Source organism: Corvus moneduloides, chromosome 5, assembly GCF_009650955.1.
Source record: "Corvus moneduloides isolate bCorMon1 chromosome 5, bCorMon1.pri, whole genome shotgun sequence".
Taxonomy (NCBI): domain Eukaryota; kingdom Metazoa; phylum Chordata; class Aves; order Passeriformes; family Corvidae; genus Corvus; species Corvus moneduloides.
Window position 1 is genome coordinate 15,968,518 of NC_045480.1, and position 14,030 is coordinate 15,982,547.

General features: G+C 38.2%; 1 protein-coding gene across 6 annotated transcripts in view; it reads right to left on the reverse strand.

Annotated features, from left to right (window-relative positions):
• Positions 1-12,657, reverse strand: part of FAM184B (family with sequence similarity 184 member B) — a 39,661-nt gene extending 27,004 nt beyond the window's left edge. For 4 of the 6 annotated variants that reach the window (XM_032109849.1, XM_032109848.1, XM_032109846.1 and 1 more), the window contains exon 1: positions 11,856-12,655. In XM_032109849.1, the coding sequence (XP_031965740.1) occupies positions 11,856-11,990 (135 nt within the window). In that variant the 5' untranslated portion in view covers positions 11,991-12,655. Of the gene's footprint in view, positions 1-11,855 lie in introns of all 6 variants that reach the window. The other 2 variants (XM_032109847.1, XM_032109850.1) reach the window with 2 other exon arrangements.
• Positions 12,658-14,030: the final 1,373 nt, after the last annotated feature.

Sequence of the window (14,030 nt, forward strand, 5' to 3'; positions counted from 1 at the left end):
TATTCCTGCACACTGTTCAGTAGTGGCTAGAACCACAATGAAGCATTTTGACCTGCATGCCCTTAAATTTAATCTTCAAGCTTGAGTGCTGAAACTGACTCTTCCATATCTTAACCTTCTTAAAAGATTTAATTTTGAGACAGCTGCTGCTCTGTACTTTATGAAATTTAAGCCCTTCACACAAGCCTTTCACTCCCTACTGAATACAGCTACTATATTCCTATTCCAGATACCTCATTTTGAAGACTGCAGTTATACGAGATGAATCCGGTGCTTTATGTGCTGAAAGGAAAAATACTGAAAAATTATTCCAGACCTGTGCCTTGTGAGTGTACACTAATGTACACTAATGTATAAATCTCTTAACAGTTGTGTTGATAAACAGCTTTCAATAAGCAGCTCTAAAACTGATTGTTTGACAGTACAGATAGAATAGCTTTCAAATGAAAAGAGCACATCACTGCTCTTGGAGGCATTAGCATAATACCAATGGCTTCTGCCTCCTTACAGTTCTCCAAAACCAAATGGATTGGGAAACACTATTGAATTTATAGCACCTGAGTGTTGTATGGCAGGTTGGTAGAAACACTATTACACACGTAGACTCGAATATGAAGAGTGCAGTGAATGCAAATAATTCTTATTTGTCCCATTTTATCCTCCAAATGCTGTAAATCTAAACAACATTTCCTTTCTCATTTTCCTTATGGTGATGTAAAATAACAAACAAACAAGGAAAAAAAAAAAAAGGAAACATTCAACTGCACCTCAACAGTGAAGACAGAGCTAAAGCACTGAAATAAAAAAAGATTCTCTTCCTACAGTAGTGTTAAATACTATTCTTAGAGGAACCTGACTATCATAATGAAAAAAATGGTTCTAGCAGGTTGCTTTTCTAGCTGAATAGGAAGTAGAACAATTTGGTGCGGAAGGTGAGGAGTGAGGACGTTAAGAGGAATCGAAGAAAAGCAAATGATCGTAAGTGTTCTTCCTTCAGGCCCAAGCTAGTAGACACAAAGCCCTCCTGACAAAAAAAAAAGGGTTAAAAGCAAAAAAAAAAAAAAAAAAAAGAAACAAAAGAATGAGAAAAGGCCCTGGATGGGGATGCCAAAGGGTACTCCCAGCAGCACTCAACACAAAGCAGGGAAGGAGACAAACTTCTATTACTGAGGAGGAAGTTTTTTAGAGGCTAACTGATGCCAGCTGACTCTATGCATCATCTCCTTTTCACTAGTAGCAGCAGCATCTTGTCTTCACTAGCAGGTGAATTTGTTTCTTTGAGCTCACCTTTGTCTACTTGCCAACCAGACCAAAGCAAAGTGAGGTACTGATAAACATGTCAGCCTTAAATGGTCTCTTTAAAAGCAAAGGACAGAGAAATTATCAAAATCAGCTTTGGTTATTTAAACAAATGGCTCCTCTATGCCTTAGCCTCCTTTGTCACCAACTGTAAAGGCTTTCTAGAAAATAAACCCATCTCCCACAATTTATTAATTAATTAATACTCTAACCTGTCTCCCATGTTCTAACACTGAAGAATAACGTCTTTTAATTAAGGTACAGGCCTAGGCTATGATTACCTACAGTGCTGATCCAGTTTTACACCTAAGCTGATTTCATACATAGGTGATAAATTATAAATGATACTGCTCTAAGGTATGACCTGGGACCTAAAGAACTAAGTCTCACCTCTCTCCTTGCATTCTCTGTGGTTCCCTGAAATCACAGGAATAATTTCATGCATCCAAATACTTACAGCAACTGTTGATAACATAAACACATATGTAGTGTCGTGTAGTATAAGAAAAGCTTTAAAACAATTGTCACTCCAAACATCCCAAAGTGTTTCAGAAGAGGTGTATTGCTGGTATCTTGCACCAGAATGAACCCTAATTACTATAATAAAATAGGATTTTGCTCCAGAGGGTTCTCTTTTATTTCAAGGTAAATCTATATCCTTGCATCCATGATAATAAAGCCCTTCAGACCCCAGAAGGGTGATGTGGTGCAGCACAGAGGTAGCCAATGGCTCTGTATGAGATCCGCCTGTGTTTAGATGATCTGATGTCTTTTGGGCAGAAGCTCATGGTGCAGTGTGTCACCCTCCTGAATGCCCCACAGGCTTTCCTTATCTAGAGATACACAGTAGAGGAGGGCAAGTTGATCTTACATTCTTCAAATTTGAATATGTTGCCCCTTTTCCTACACGTACCATGTATTACAGTCAGTCCAAAAAATACAATGAAATACTAAAATGTATCAAGAAAGTATAAGCATAAAATGTCTACAAGTTTCTAATATATTTTGGCACAGTTTTTGACTTTTTCTGCCACTCCTTTTGCTTCCCTCCCCCCTTTAGTTTAAATCTAATACAAGAAAATAACACAGGTACATTTATTTGGTCCCATTTTTTTACCTTATTTTTCTGCTTAGTGTAGTGTAATACTGAGCACAGAAAATCGTAGTTTAGTGGTTTATGTATTGCACTCAATCTCTCAAGTGTCATCTAACATAAAATGAGCTCTGGCCTAAATTTTACTAAAGAGACATCCAGCTGTCCCTCATCTGTATTTTACAGTTTCTAATAAGCTAAACAGAATAATTGCCAGGCAATTTAAGAATTAGGAAGGTAAAACTATATTGCAAGAATATTTCCACAAGCAGAGCAGGTGCCAAAAAAGGCACCAATAATTTCAGGAAAGGAAAAATAGGCTGTAGAATCGCAAAAGTTAATTAGGAGTCCAATAAGTGTCTTGACTGCAATAAGTGTCACAAGTCTAATCTGTGTTGTACAAACCCCAAAAATGTCTCCAGAATTACTGAATTTGTTTGTCTAACAACTTTTTGTGCTATCTGTATAGAAACAACGTATTGGGCACCAATGCTACATCCCAACAATTTCAGCAAAACAAAAATATATTGTAGAATCACAGAAGTTAATTCTAGAAAGAGACTCCTCTGCTGGGAAAATCACAGGCAGTTTGCTGCTGAAATTGCTTCTGGAACTGTTCAATAAAACCGACTCAACTTTAATCCCTTCTCTTTACACTGGTCACAAATCCATCTGCTATGACTGGTTGTAAGCAGTGCCTCATCAGCATGGCAAGAAATAGCTCCTCCTAAACAGTTAAGGAAACATTAAAGACTTCTCCAGATCTGACATGGAAATTCTGAGAGAAACTGGTGGTTCTGAAAAACAGCTACCACAGAAGGAGGTCTGAGGAGGCCACTAGTAATTACTGCAAGGAGATGACTGGAGAAACTCTACTTGTTTCATTCTCAGGAAGATGTTTCCTGCATACAAGAGGGGATTCATCTCACCCAACATCGTCCATTGCATCATCACACATCTAATCCAGGTTAGTCAAAGGAGAAAGACAGGTTCCTCCAAAGGACAATATTTTCTTTCCCAACACAGATGTCTAAATCGGGGAACAGAAGTGAAATTGCTTCATGGGTTTATATCTCTTTTGCATATCCCACTTCCAGCTCTCCCTTCTTCTACAGAGCTGAGAGTCCCATGCAAAGGGAAAAGAGTTTTCATATCAGAGGCTGAAACTGATAAATTGCCTGTTCTCTGGGGTTTCTCTATCCTGCACTAGTGTCTCACTTCATACTGACTCCATTTCTATATACCCATTTCATGCTGTTTTACCAACAATTTACAAACCAAAACAGATACTGGGTGTTTATTAACTGAATGCAGTTTATTTTATCTTCCATCTAAATTCCTTATTTCCTTCCATTTTGTTTAGATGTTTATGACTCTCTTTCAATTAGTAAAATCTATTAATTTTAATGTGTTGTTTATTTTTACTTCCAGGTCATTACCTACTATGTGAGACGATGCAAGATCTAGCCCAGATCTTTGTAGTATCTGCCTCCCTACATTATGATATTGTAAATCTTTTTTACAGCTCCTGGCTCATGTTGTATCTTATATGTCAAAATCCTTTTCTACATATACTTGAAATAATTTTTCAAAACACATTATTATTTTTTGGAGATTCTGTATGCAATTAAGAGCTAGAATAAATAAAATCAGTCAGCATAACATTTACATGAAATATATTTCTACTTTGTTATCCGTGAGGTGATTCGAATTCATCTTGAGCATATTTATCAGGTTGAGCTGTATTCAAATGTTGTCAGAGGATCACATAACTTTTCAGTAAAAGCTAAATTAGGTCAAATGTCTATCTATTAAAAACCACAGAACTAGATGAAAACACTTGAAAAGATCATGCTTGGACACTGAAAAATCAATGTCAATAAACACACACACGTATGTAGGCAAGCAGAAAGGCCAAATCGTTTGATTCCAGAGATCTTTCTCTTCACATTTTGCAGGCTCTGTCTTGGTGAAATGCTTGCTTAACTCCTTAAGATCTCACATATCCCTGTAAATCTTAGGCTATTACAGTCTTGGACAAGTTCAACTCTATCTTGGGAAGCTCTTTCAGATGTATAAAGTGCAAGAAGTAGAGGATCTCTCTGACACATTTATATCTATGTCCTCTGTCCATTGTTGTCACTGTAGACCAGTTGAATTTTTAGTACACAAGTGAAGTCGCCAATTCTGTGTAAGTAGAAGGGGAACGAAGACCTCATTTGCATGAAAATCACTGATAATTTAGCTCTGGTTTTTGTTGCATATCAAGCTCTTCTAGGATATAAACCTATCTAAAACTCATAGAAGTTTGATCTCTATTATGCTTCAAAAATAGGAGTTAATCCATCTCATCAACCAGATTTAAGTACAGTGGTGATAAAACTCATTTGCCAAAATAACACTCTATTTTGTGAAATGTTTCATTACATCCCAGACTTTTAAAGAACTTTAACGAGTCTAAATGGCAGACATATATTCAGTGCTTTCAAAAGTTTTGTTTGGTTGGTTTTTTAAATTATTCTAGATATTTACCTGAAATTTTATGCTTCCAAAACACCTTTCTGATTTGCAGATTAAGGTAAAGTAACATTGTCCAATTTTACAAGAAATACAGTACCCAAAGAGACTTGTCAAGTAAGCTCTCACTTGATTCCCATTTTACCAAGTATTTAATTTAAATATAGTAGAATTTGGAAGTCTTGAAAATATAAACTGTAGAGCTGTTGATTTAATTACAGCTTGAGGTGAAATAGATTTTTCCCAAACAAATACATATTTTTGTAGAGACAAATACTATAATTTATTTAAAACACAGTGTTCATTGCAAGTTTTGCCCTTCATGTAGACCTGTGATAAACATAGATAAAATGAGTCTTGTTTCTTCCTAATCCAAACTAAAGCATTACACAGATTGGATCAAATTCTTACTCTCCTGTAGTTTGCATTCTCAGAGAGGATTTTTTAAAATTTAAAAGATTTCTTTATACATTCTAGATACTTTGCTAATTAAGAAAAGAAACCACCAGAACCCTCAGGTATCTATGAATTTATAACACCAGTTCTTGCTGGCACCAAGATTGAAGTTCTTGCTGCTGTAAGCAAATTCAACTAAAAGATCACAGGGATTCAAGAAGTGATTGTAAAATGTATTGAATAAAAATCTAGTTAGGGCTAGGAAGGATTAAGATACTCTGCCAATCTTTGGAAAATCTCACAGATCAACGCAGGCAATGAAAACACTTTAGGCAAGAGCACCAGATGCATGTCATATTCCTGTAACTCTCTGGGCACCATCAGAATCAAAGTGTTTTTTAAAAAATATTTTAAAAAGATATTTTTCTTTTCATTTTTCTCCTCACTTTCAAAGCAGCGTCACTGGAGCCCAAGTCAACACAGTGTTATGAAGCTAAAGGGCTACATAACAATACACATCATAATACTACACTATTACTTGTGTATCCAGGACATTTTTACACAAACATTTGTAACAGTAAAATGAAGCTAGATTGAATACAGCCACTACTCACATTCCCATTCCAGGAAGATATTCTTATTAAGCATATGTGGGACACCTTCTGGGATTGCATCAATGATCACAAAACCAAGAAGGTTTAACCACCATTTATCAGCAGAAAAAGTGGAAGCAGTCTGCAGAGAGTGTAATGGCAATGTACCAAGTTGCATTGCAATGTCCTATAGTCTACAGACAATTCATTATTCTTATGAAATACTAAGGTATATCAGCATTTAGTAAAAACATATAAAAGTACTAGCTATAGTTCCTACCAGCTTTGTTATCAAATTCTAGTAGATGTCTCTTGCTGAATGAAAAAAAGTAAAACAATTAACTGTAGTCTCATACTTATATTTAAAGGTAGCTCTTCTATAATGCTCTAAGAGGGTTATATAGTTACAACCAGTCAGTGGTTAGGCATAGCTGGATGCTGTAGCTTCCAAAGATAATTAAAACAGAAGACTTCTCTGGTAGTAACCTGTTTGAAGTTAAAGCTGTATTTTAAGTGCCTAAAAATCAAGTCAGACAAAGTTCTGAGTGACAGCCACATTAAAACATATAATCTTCCTTCAGAAGAATTTCACCCAGGTCATTATCTTAAGAAAAAAAGAAAAAAAAAAAAAATCCCTATTTGAAAGTAGACAGTCAGTTTGTAGTTTCTTTAAGAAATAAAGACACTGTTTCCTCAGTAATAGTTATGTGTGTTCTGCTGTCTCCAAGCTTTGGAAGACAAATGAATATACATTAAGTAAAATGCCAAGTTTGAACTAGCACAGCGAATTTGGAGCTATTGTGCCCCACTCGGGGGTTGGATAAATTAACTCAGACTTGGTACTGCACTAAATACATTCACAGACTTCCTGCCAGCTTTAAGCACAAGCCCAAAAAAAACCCCAAAACTCACACGCCTGTCGGTTCCTACTTAAAAGAACAGTAGTTTTCAGAACCAGACTAAAAACAGTGTGGTTGTGTACAGGCAGGAAAAACAGTGAGACACTTAACATGTTAAGATGTGACTGTAGAGGTGGCAACAGAGGGAGTTCTACCTCAGTGTTACAGCTGTTTTAATAAAACATAGACACTCTTTTAACTAATGAGGACGTGACTGCTGGGGGTGGGGGGAAAAGAACATGATACTTCATGGAAAAAAAGGACTTTATATACAATATTCAATGCTGGAGTGTTCAAAAGCCTAAAAAAAATCTCAGAATGTTTACATAAGAATGTCTTCAACTGACTTGGCACTAACTTCTAATTTGGGTATAATTTTCGCAATTGTAAAACATTGGCATGTACGTACTGGTTAAAGGAAATATTAAGAGAGGGGTACTATTATAGTGTCACTGAAAAAGGTACTTTTAAATATTACCATAAAAAAAAGAAAGAAGACGAAAAAGCTATAAGCTTGCAATTTTCTTCTCTTAGATATTTATTACCTATTGCCTGTAATTTGCATACTAATAATATGCAAAACATGTTGTATATAAACATTAACTAGGATTCTTCGATAAAGAAACTTGAATTTATTATGTACTCTCCATTATAAATTAGTCTTGAGTTGTCAATTACTAAGACCATCAGATTTTCTGCAAACCTGGTACAATTAGTGCCAAATTTGTATGATAGGGAAGTAATTCCATACATAGATGTCATTCTTATACCTTGGATTCATTTAAATGATAGCTTCTACCCATCCAAACAAGATACTAGATTTTTTCCTAATAGAAGCATAGCTGTAATACTGTTTTTGACCAGCTGATCAACACAATTTTATGACATTGCACATGCATTTAATAATCCAGGATTTTCTTTAAGGGAGGAACTTTCTGTAAGGAAAAACACAGTGGTGACAAGTTAAGGAATTTTAGCCTGCACATTCTTGTCACCTCATAGGCAAAAATAATGCTAGCTTTGAAATCCTGATAGCAAATAGTACACAAAAATAATGAAAACAAATATATCATAAAGTACCTGGGGCTATTGATAGCTGATTTTTTTGGTCTTGTTAGCACATAATTTAAGCAGTTTTATAAATAGATTCTCTCTATTTGCCTACATGGAAATAATTTTTTATATTCCTTGCGCAAAGGAAAAATACTGCTGCTCCAAAACCATGATCCTAGTTTTTATTCTATTCTATTTTGCTTCATTTCTGTAGAATGTTGAATACCTCTCTAGAGACCTGAGATCAAAAAGCCTCAAGCACACAGGAGAGCTCTGGTAGCATAATAACTAACTGCAGAACAGCTGAACCACTGTAAGCATTGGTCACTAAGTACCATTAACACATCACAGTAAACAAGGTCAATAAACTTAAACTATGTGAAAAAGGCAACATATTTCAACACGAACATGAATAGACCACAGAAGTGCTCTGTTAAGGGTTACCCAGCTGTTACGTGCTTCCAGAATAAACCATTATAACTTGATCATATTTCACTTCTAAACCCAAAAAATGGCTGATAGCTTTATGGCAAATAAATCAGGAAAGGTTAAAGTTCTAATATACAGCCCTGCTACAAGACACTGAAGTGGTGTAAACAGTCTATGCCCTCACACACGCACCAGGTCACCTGCTAATTCTTCCGTAAATTTCTGCCCACAAGAGTGAAGCTAACAGAACTAAATATGAGCATACATTTTGTGCAAAATCAGCCATCCCTCCCTTAAACAACTAAGGAAAGTGGGTTTTGCTTTTCTGGCTGATTTTCCACTGCAGCTTATAAAATAATGGTCATATTTTCTATCTTGCTGACTGAGCTGAGGGGCTAAACCTCCTAGTCACTGCTGGTGATAGGCAGTCAGAATATGTAACATTTTGAACTGCTCCACACAGAGTCATTAAGGAACATCTGCCTGTGCTGGTGCTTCTACAAGAGGAACACACTTGCTTCCCTTTGACATTTCTTTCCCCTGAAGGAAAAAGAGGGTTCATGTGTTTTACTAGCAATTAACTTTTCCTTGCATGAGCACTCTCTTCCTCTGTTACAACTCACAGTATACAACATATATACACAAAATTCTTGCCAGACTACGTGACTTTTTGTTCAGTAACAGTCTACTTGACCAGTAATACTGCAATTTAAAAAGTGCTTCTTACAACAAGGCTCCCAAATTCACAACATAGAGTCAGATGAACCCTGAAGGAAAAAAAGTATTTGAGAATAACTGTCTTCTCTCATTAAAAAATACCCCTCTATTGGTATCCAGGAATTTGTTTCTAAGAAGGAAACAGAACTAGTTTGTGGCTTAGGTAGCTCTCTGATCAGCAGCTACCATCACCTTCCTAGTTATTCATATTAGGCTTGGTTTCAGAACTCAGTCCAGAACAGCAGATTTGGTTTGAGCCCCACTGGCAGAGGTTTGAAAAGAAGCCTGAATAGCAAGGATATCTGCAGTATATCTAGTTCTTGTCGGCTGTGTCCAAACTGCCTTTGTTAATGAAAGCTGATCCACTTTCCTCAACACTCCTCTTCAAGAGTTCATTCGAATTTCTCATCCTGTTTCAAGTGAAAAGGACTATCTGGAGAAACTATAAGCACATGAAAACCCTGTTAATAACCAGTAGATGTCAGAAATCCATAGCTTGAAGCAGCAGGGAGTGACACTCAAAGCGTCTTACAAAAGTCACCATGCTTCTTAAACTCCATGTTATTGCTAAACAGATACAGAAATACAAAGAACTGGGAAGCATGACACAGCATGCCACGGGTCCAGCGCCTGATGGAGGAGTTTGAACTTCATTTCTGGTATTACTTAATTACTACTACACAGTCATGCATTCTGCTACAATCGAATACCATACAAATACACTCATTTCAAGAGAAGTGAGCTACAAAAACCAGTAATCTGTGGCCGAAAGCAAACAAAACATTGCTAAAAGTTTGTATCTTTTGCTGCTACAGTCAAAAATGTGCAAACCAGAAAAATGTATGACTGAAGGTATGAAAACTTCCTCTATTCTACCTTTTCAAAACCAGAGATAGCAGGGCAGTGGAATGGGAGCAGCTCTCAGAGTCTCTGTCCAAATTACCTGTTGGGATTCCCTGTATCAACCAACATCTGAAGACATAATCAGCACTACATGCAAGGATAGAAACTCATCGCCTTGCCCAGTTTGGTTCCTGTTGATACCTTTATGCACTTCTCCTTTGCCTTTAAGAGTAGGAGGAGGCCCCTAATGACTATGTAACAAACAGAATGGAAGATCTATATCTTATACCTAATTTACACATTTTGTATTCATCTCACCTGGCACAACGCTGAGTGGATGAGTAATGAGATCATTATCTCCTCATTGATGAAAATCTAAAGTCACTGAGACAGGAAGCTGCAGCTGTGCAACAACACAGCAGTATTGCATACTAGGTTAGAAACAAAAAAGGAAAGTACTATGGGGCATTTAAACTTAGGAGGGATTTTATTATAATCATTCTGACTGTAATATAATCAAGAAAACAGTGCTTTAAAAGGGAGCTCTCAAAATTCCCAGGCCAAAAATTATTATAACTGATTTCCCACATAGCTATTTTTCAACTGATCTGGCGTCAGACTTTGCTTCTTACATGCTTGCTGCTGGTACTGCATTAGTCTACCCAGAATTCGGAAGGGAAAGCATATGATTTAAATTCCAGTTGTGCCATGAATTCTCAATAAGTATAGTGTTATTGCAGAGAAAATTGCTTCTTAAAAGCCACATTCCAAAACAGAATGATTTGCTTTTCAGAAGTACTTTTTTGAGCTTCAGGTATAAATCATCTTTATTTCAGATGACTGAAAAGCATCTAGAGGGGAAATTCTATTAAAAGTAAAGAAAACAACCCACACATACTTTAATAGTAGAAATTTAGCAAAAGACATCTGAAAAACCACTGCAATAAAATTTTGCAACATATGGGCAAAAAGTAAGGATCCTACTGTGCACAAATACTATTAAACAAACATATAATCAAAGAACCTGTAAAGTAAGTATTGATATAGTACAGTAAGTAAAAAATAGGAAGCATATATAATTAGAGGTAGCTCTTGTTTATGTATTGATACACATGATGTACATTATCACACACAGTTATCATGAGATGAAAATGATGGCACTGTAACTAGTAAGCCATTCTAACTTGAACACCTGAATGACTTCTTATTCTTTGGCCTGTATTTTTAGTCAATGTTTTTTCATTGCTTATATGTCTCTGTCAATTGCAGTGAGGTTACAGAACATGTAAAAGCTGTATTGGTAAACAAGGGTAGTAAACAGGTTTTTCTCACTGATAAAGATGCAGCATAAGAATAGGTTAATAGGTAACTACCATTTCCTAGATATTTTCCTTATTTCTTGACATAGTGTGGAAAATACAGAGTAGTTCAGTATTGACTAAAAGTTTTAAGTATCATATACGACGTAATTTAGTCCTGCCTCTTCTCCAGCTCCTGTCTTTTGTAAATGTCATTCAAAGTATCTCTTCTTATGCACATCAGGAACAATTAGCTGCACATCAAAGAGTAGTATTGTACTGTAGTACCACGCATTGGCTGTAGCTTTGCAACAACATTACTTGAGAACCTATAAAATGCAAATTACTTGCAGTCTTCGTAATTCTAGACGAAAAGTGGATACTGTCAATCCCTCCCAACAGCTCCCAGACAAACCCCGCGTCTTCGCGGAGCTGGAGCCCTTCTCGCTATGGTCGCACGGTAATTAGAGCAGTTCAGTGCGAGGTGTCCATCGTCTGCCACAAAAGCAATCCCTACGGATGGGCTGTAGCCCCCGCGGGGGAGCTGGAGGGAAGTTTGTGCACACCGATGTTCTCGGCAACAGCCTAAAAAGAGAGGACCCGTTTCTCTTCCCTCCTCTCAGACAGGGGCACCAGAGGAGACAATTCCGAGACACCCCCGACACCCCTGGCCAGGGCAGCCTCACCTCCCTGGAAAGACTGCAGCAGCGAGACTTACCTTAGTGAGCTGGGCAATCTTCTTGCACATTTTCAGGTGCATTTCCCGATTGCACTCCTCTGCCGAGCTGCTGCGAGCGGCTTTAGATCCATTGCAAGTCCCGGGCTGCTGAATGTTGTTTATGCCAGAGGCCATTAGGCTTGAATTTTAATCACGTCTGTCTATGTACGCTCCGGGTAGCGCGAAGCCGGCCCCGCTGCTCGCCCCTCCCGGCTGCGCGCACTCACAGCCCCGGCGCTGCAGGAACTTCAGCCCCGAACGGGGCACGCTCCAGCCGCTGCCGCTCTCCCTTCTCTGCAGATGTCCCAGTCCTTCAGCAAAACACCCAGGCGAGCAGGCAGAGATCAGCATGTGCAAACATCCTGATTGGGATTTTTTTTTTCGTCCCCTTCTCTTCAAATGGTTGAGCTTGCGCCAGGAGAAGACGCCAGCGGCTGGGTGCTACAAATTCCCCACTGGAGACGCTGAGCCAGCCTAGAGGCAGTAGCACAGACATTGCCAGGGAGCTGTTGTAGTAGAGATTGCCTGAAGATTAAACCATGCTGCGTTTTTAGCTGCCAAAAGATGGCAGAGGTCATCTGAGAAGAGAATGTTGGCACCTTTCATAAGCTCTGCTATTTTGGCAATCCTCTCTAAACCAGGATGGGCCCATAAGTGATGAAGAAAATCTTTGCTCAGTTTTTGCTGCTGTGCTGAAAGCAGAGTGGAGCCAAGGGGCACATGAGCACAACTGAGCCCAGGAGCTGTGTCCAGGATCCAGCCTGCCTGCCTCATCCAAGGAGACTGTTCCCTTCAGTTACACTAAATGCACTGGAAAGGTGCCTGAAGAAAACTGACAGTATTACAGGTCTTTTTTTTTTTTTTTTTTGCCAACGTGCACACTGTTTCAAAGAGATCAGGCTTGTACATGTAAAATAAATAAAAGGACAGAAAAGGCAGAAAAATCAGCACAAACAAAAGAAGCAAGCTATTAAGATAATGGGATTTTTTAAGAGAATGCTTCAGTGAAGCGTTATGTGAAAAGAAAATTGTTAGTGAACACGTTTAAACAACTCTAGAAGAGAAGGAGAAGTAGGAGAATGCCAGGTAAGGTGAAGTAAGAGAGGTAGAGAAGAGGTAAAGGGAGAAAGAACAGGTTAGGGAAGCCAAGAGCTGCCCAACACCCCTTTAATGTGTCACTGCAGCTAATACAAGAGACCCCAGGGAGCTGCCAAGGGCTCCATTTCAGGTCCCGCTGACTTGCAGCCAGCCAGAGGGGCCATGAAGGCTGCTTCTTCCCTGCTGCCCGTACCTGGAAAGGCAGGCAGCTCTCCAGTCTGGTCTCCTGGCAGTACTTGCCATCCTTCTTGGGTGAGAACCTTCCACTTTGCTAGTAGTGGATTTAAAAAAAGAGCTTCCCGAGGACTATCAGAATTGGGAAGGGGGATTGTCTGGTGTCAGTTAATGGTAGGGCAGAAGGAAAACAGAAAAACTTTGATGAGAGCAAAGAGAGACAAAGAACTGTTAAGAGTAACACTCCTAAATGGAAAAGATCACGGCAGAAGAATGCCTACAAGGCACTGGGCAGAAGGAACATTGTAAAGATGTAAGAAGATAAGACCTTGGGACAGGGAAACCAAACCCTTGATTGCTGGGAGAAAAGGAGATACTCTAAATCTCCAGAGGCAGAAAGAATCTTCAGTCCAGGAATGAGACGAAATGAAGACTGAGAAATGCAGTGTACAAATGAAAATGATCACAGTTGCTGGGAGATGCTAAGCAGGGAAGTGGTGTTTTGCTCAGAAAGAATATTGATAAGAAAAGGCAAGAAACAGATCCTTGGACAAAGGAACGACAAAGCACAGTTTCTTTATTCACTGGCACTAGTGTCCAAGATGCTGCTGGAACTTCTTTTGTGACTAGGACATAAGGACATGCCACTACCAACTGTCTGACATCTGACAAGACATGTACTCACACATAAGTTTAACGCGGGTAATATTTTATAATACCTTCTCTCAATTCATCAATTCGAGAAAAAGCCTAGGAATTTAATGATATGTAAAGTTTTGACTAAATTGACAAGTTTATTAGGACAAACAAAAGAAGAGCAAGGGCTGGAGCAAAGTCCTAACACACTGTTTCCTCAGCAAAAATAGAACAAACTAAGTGAAAATACAAAGAAAATTGAGAAAA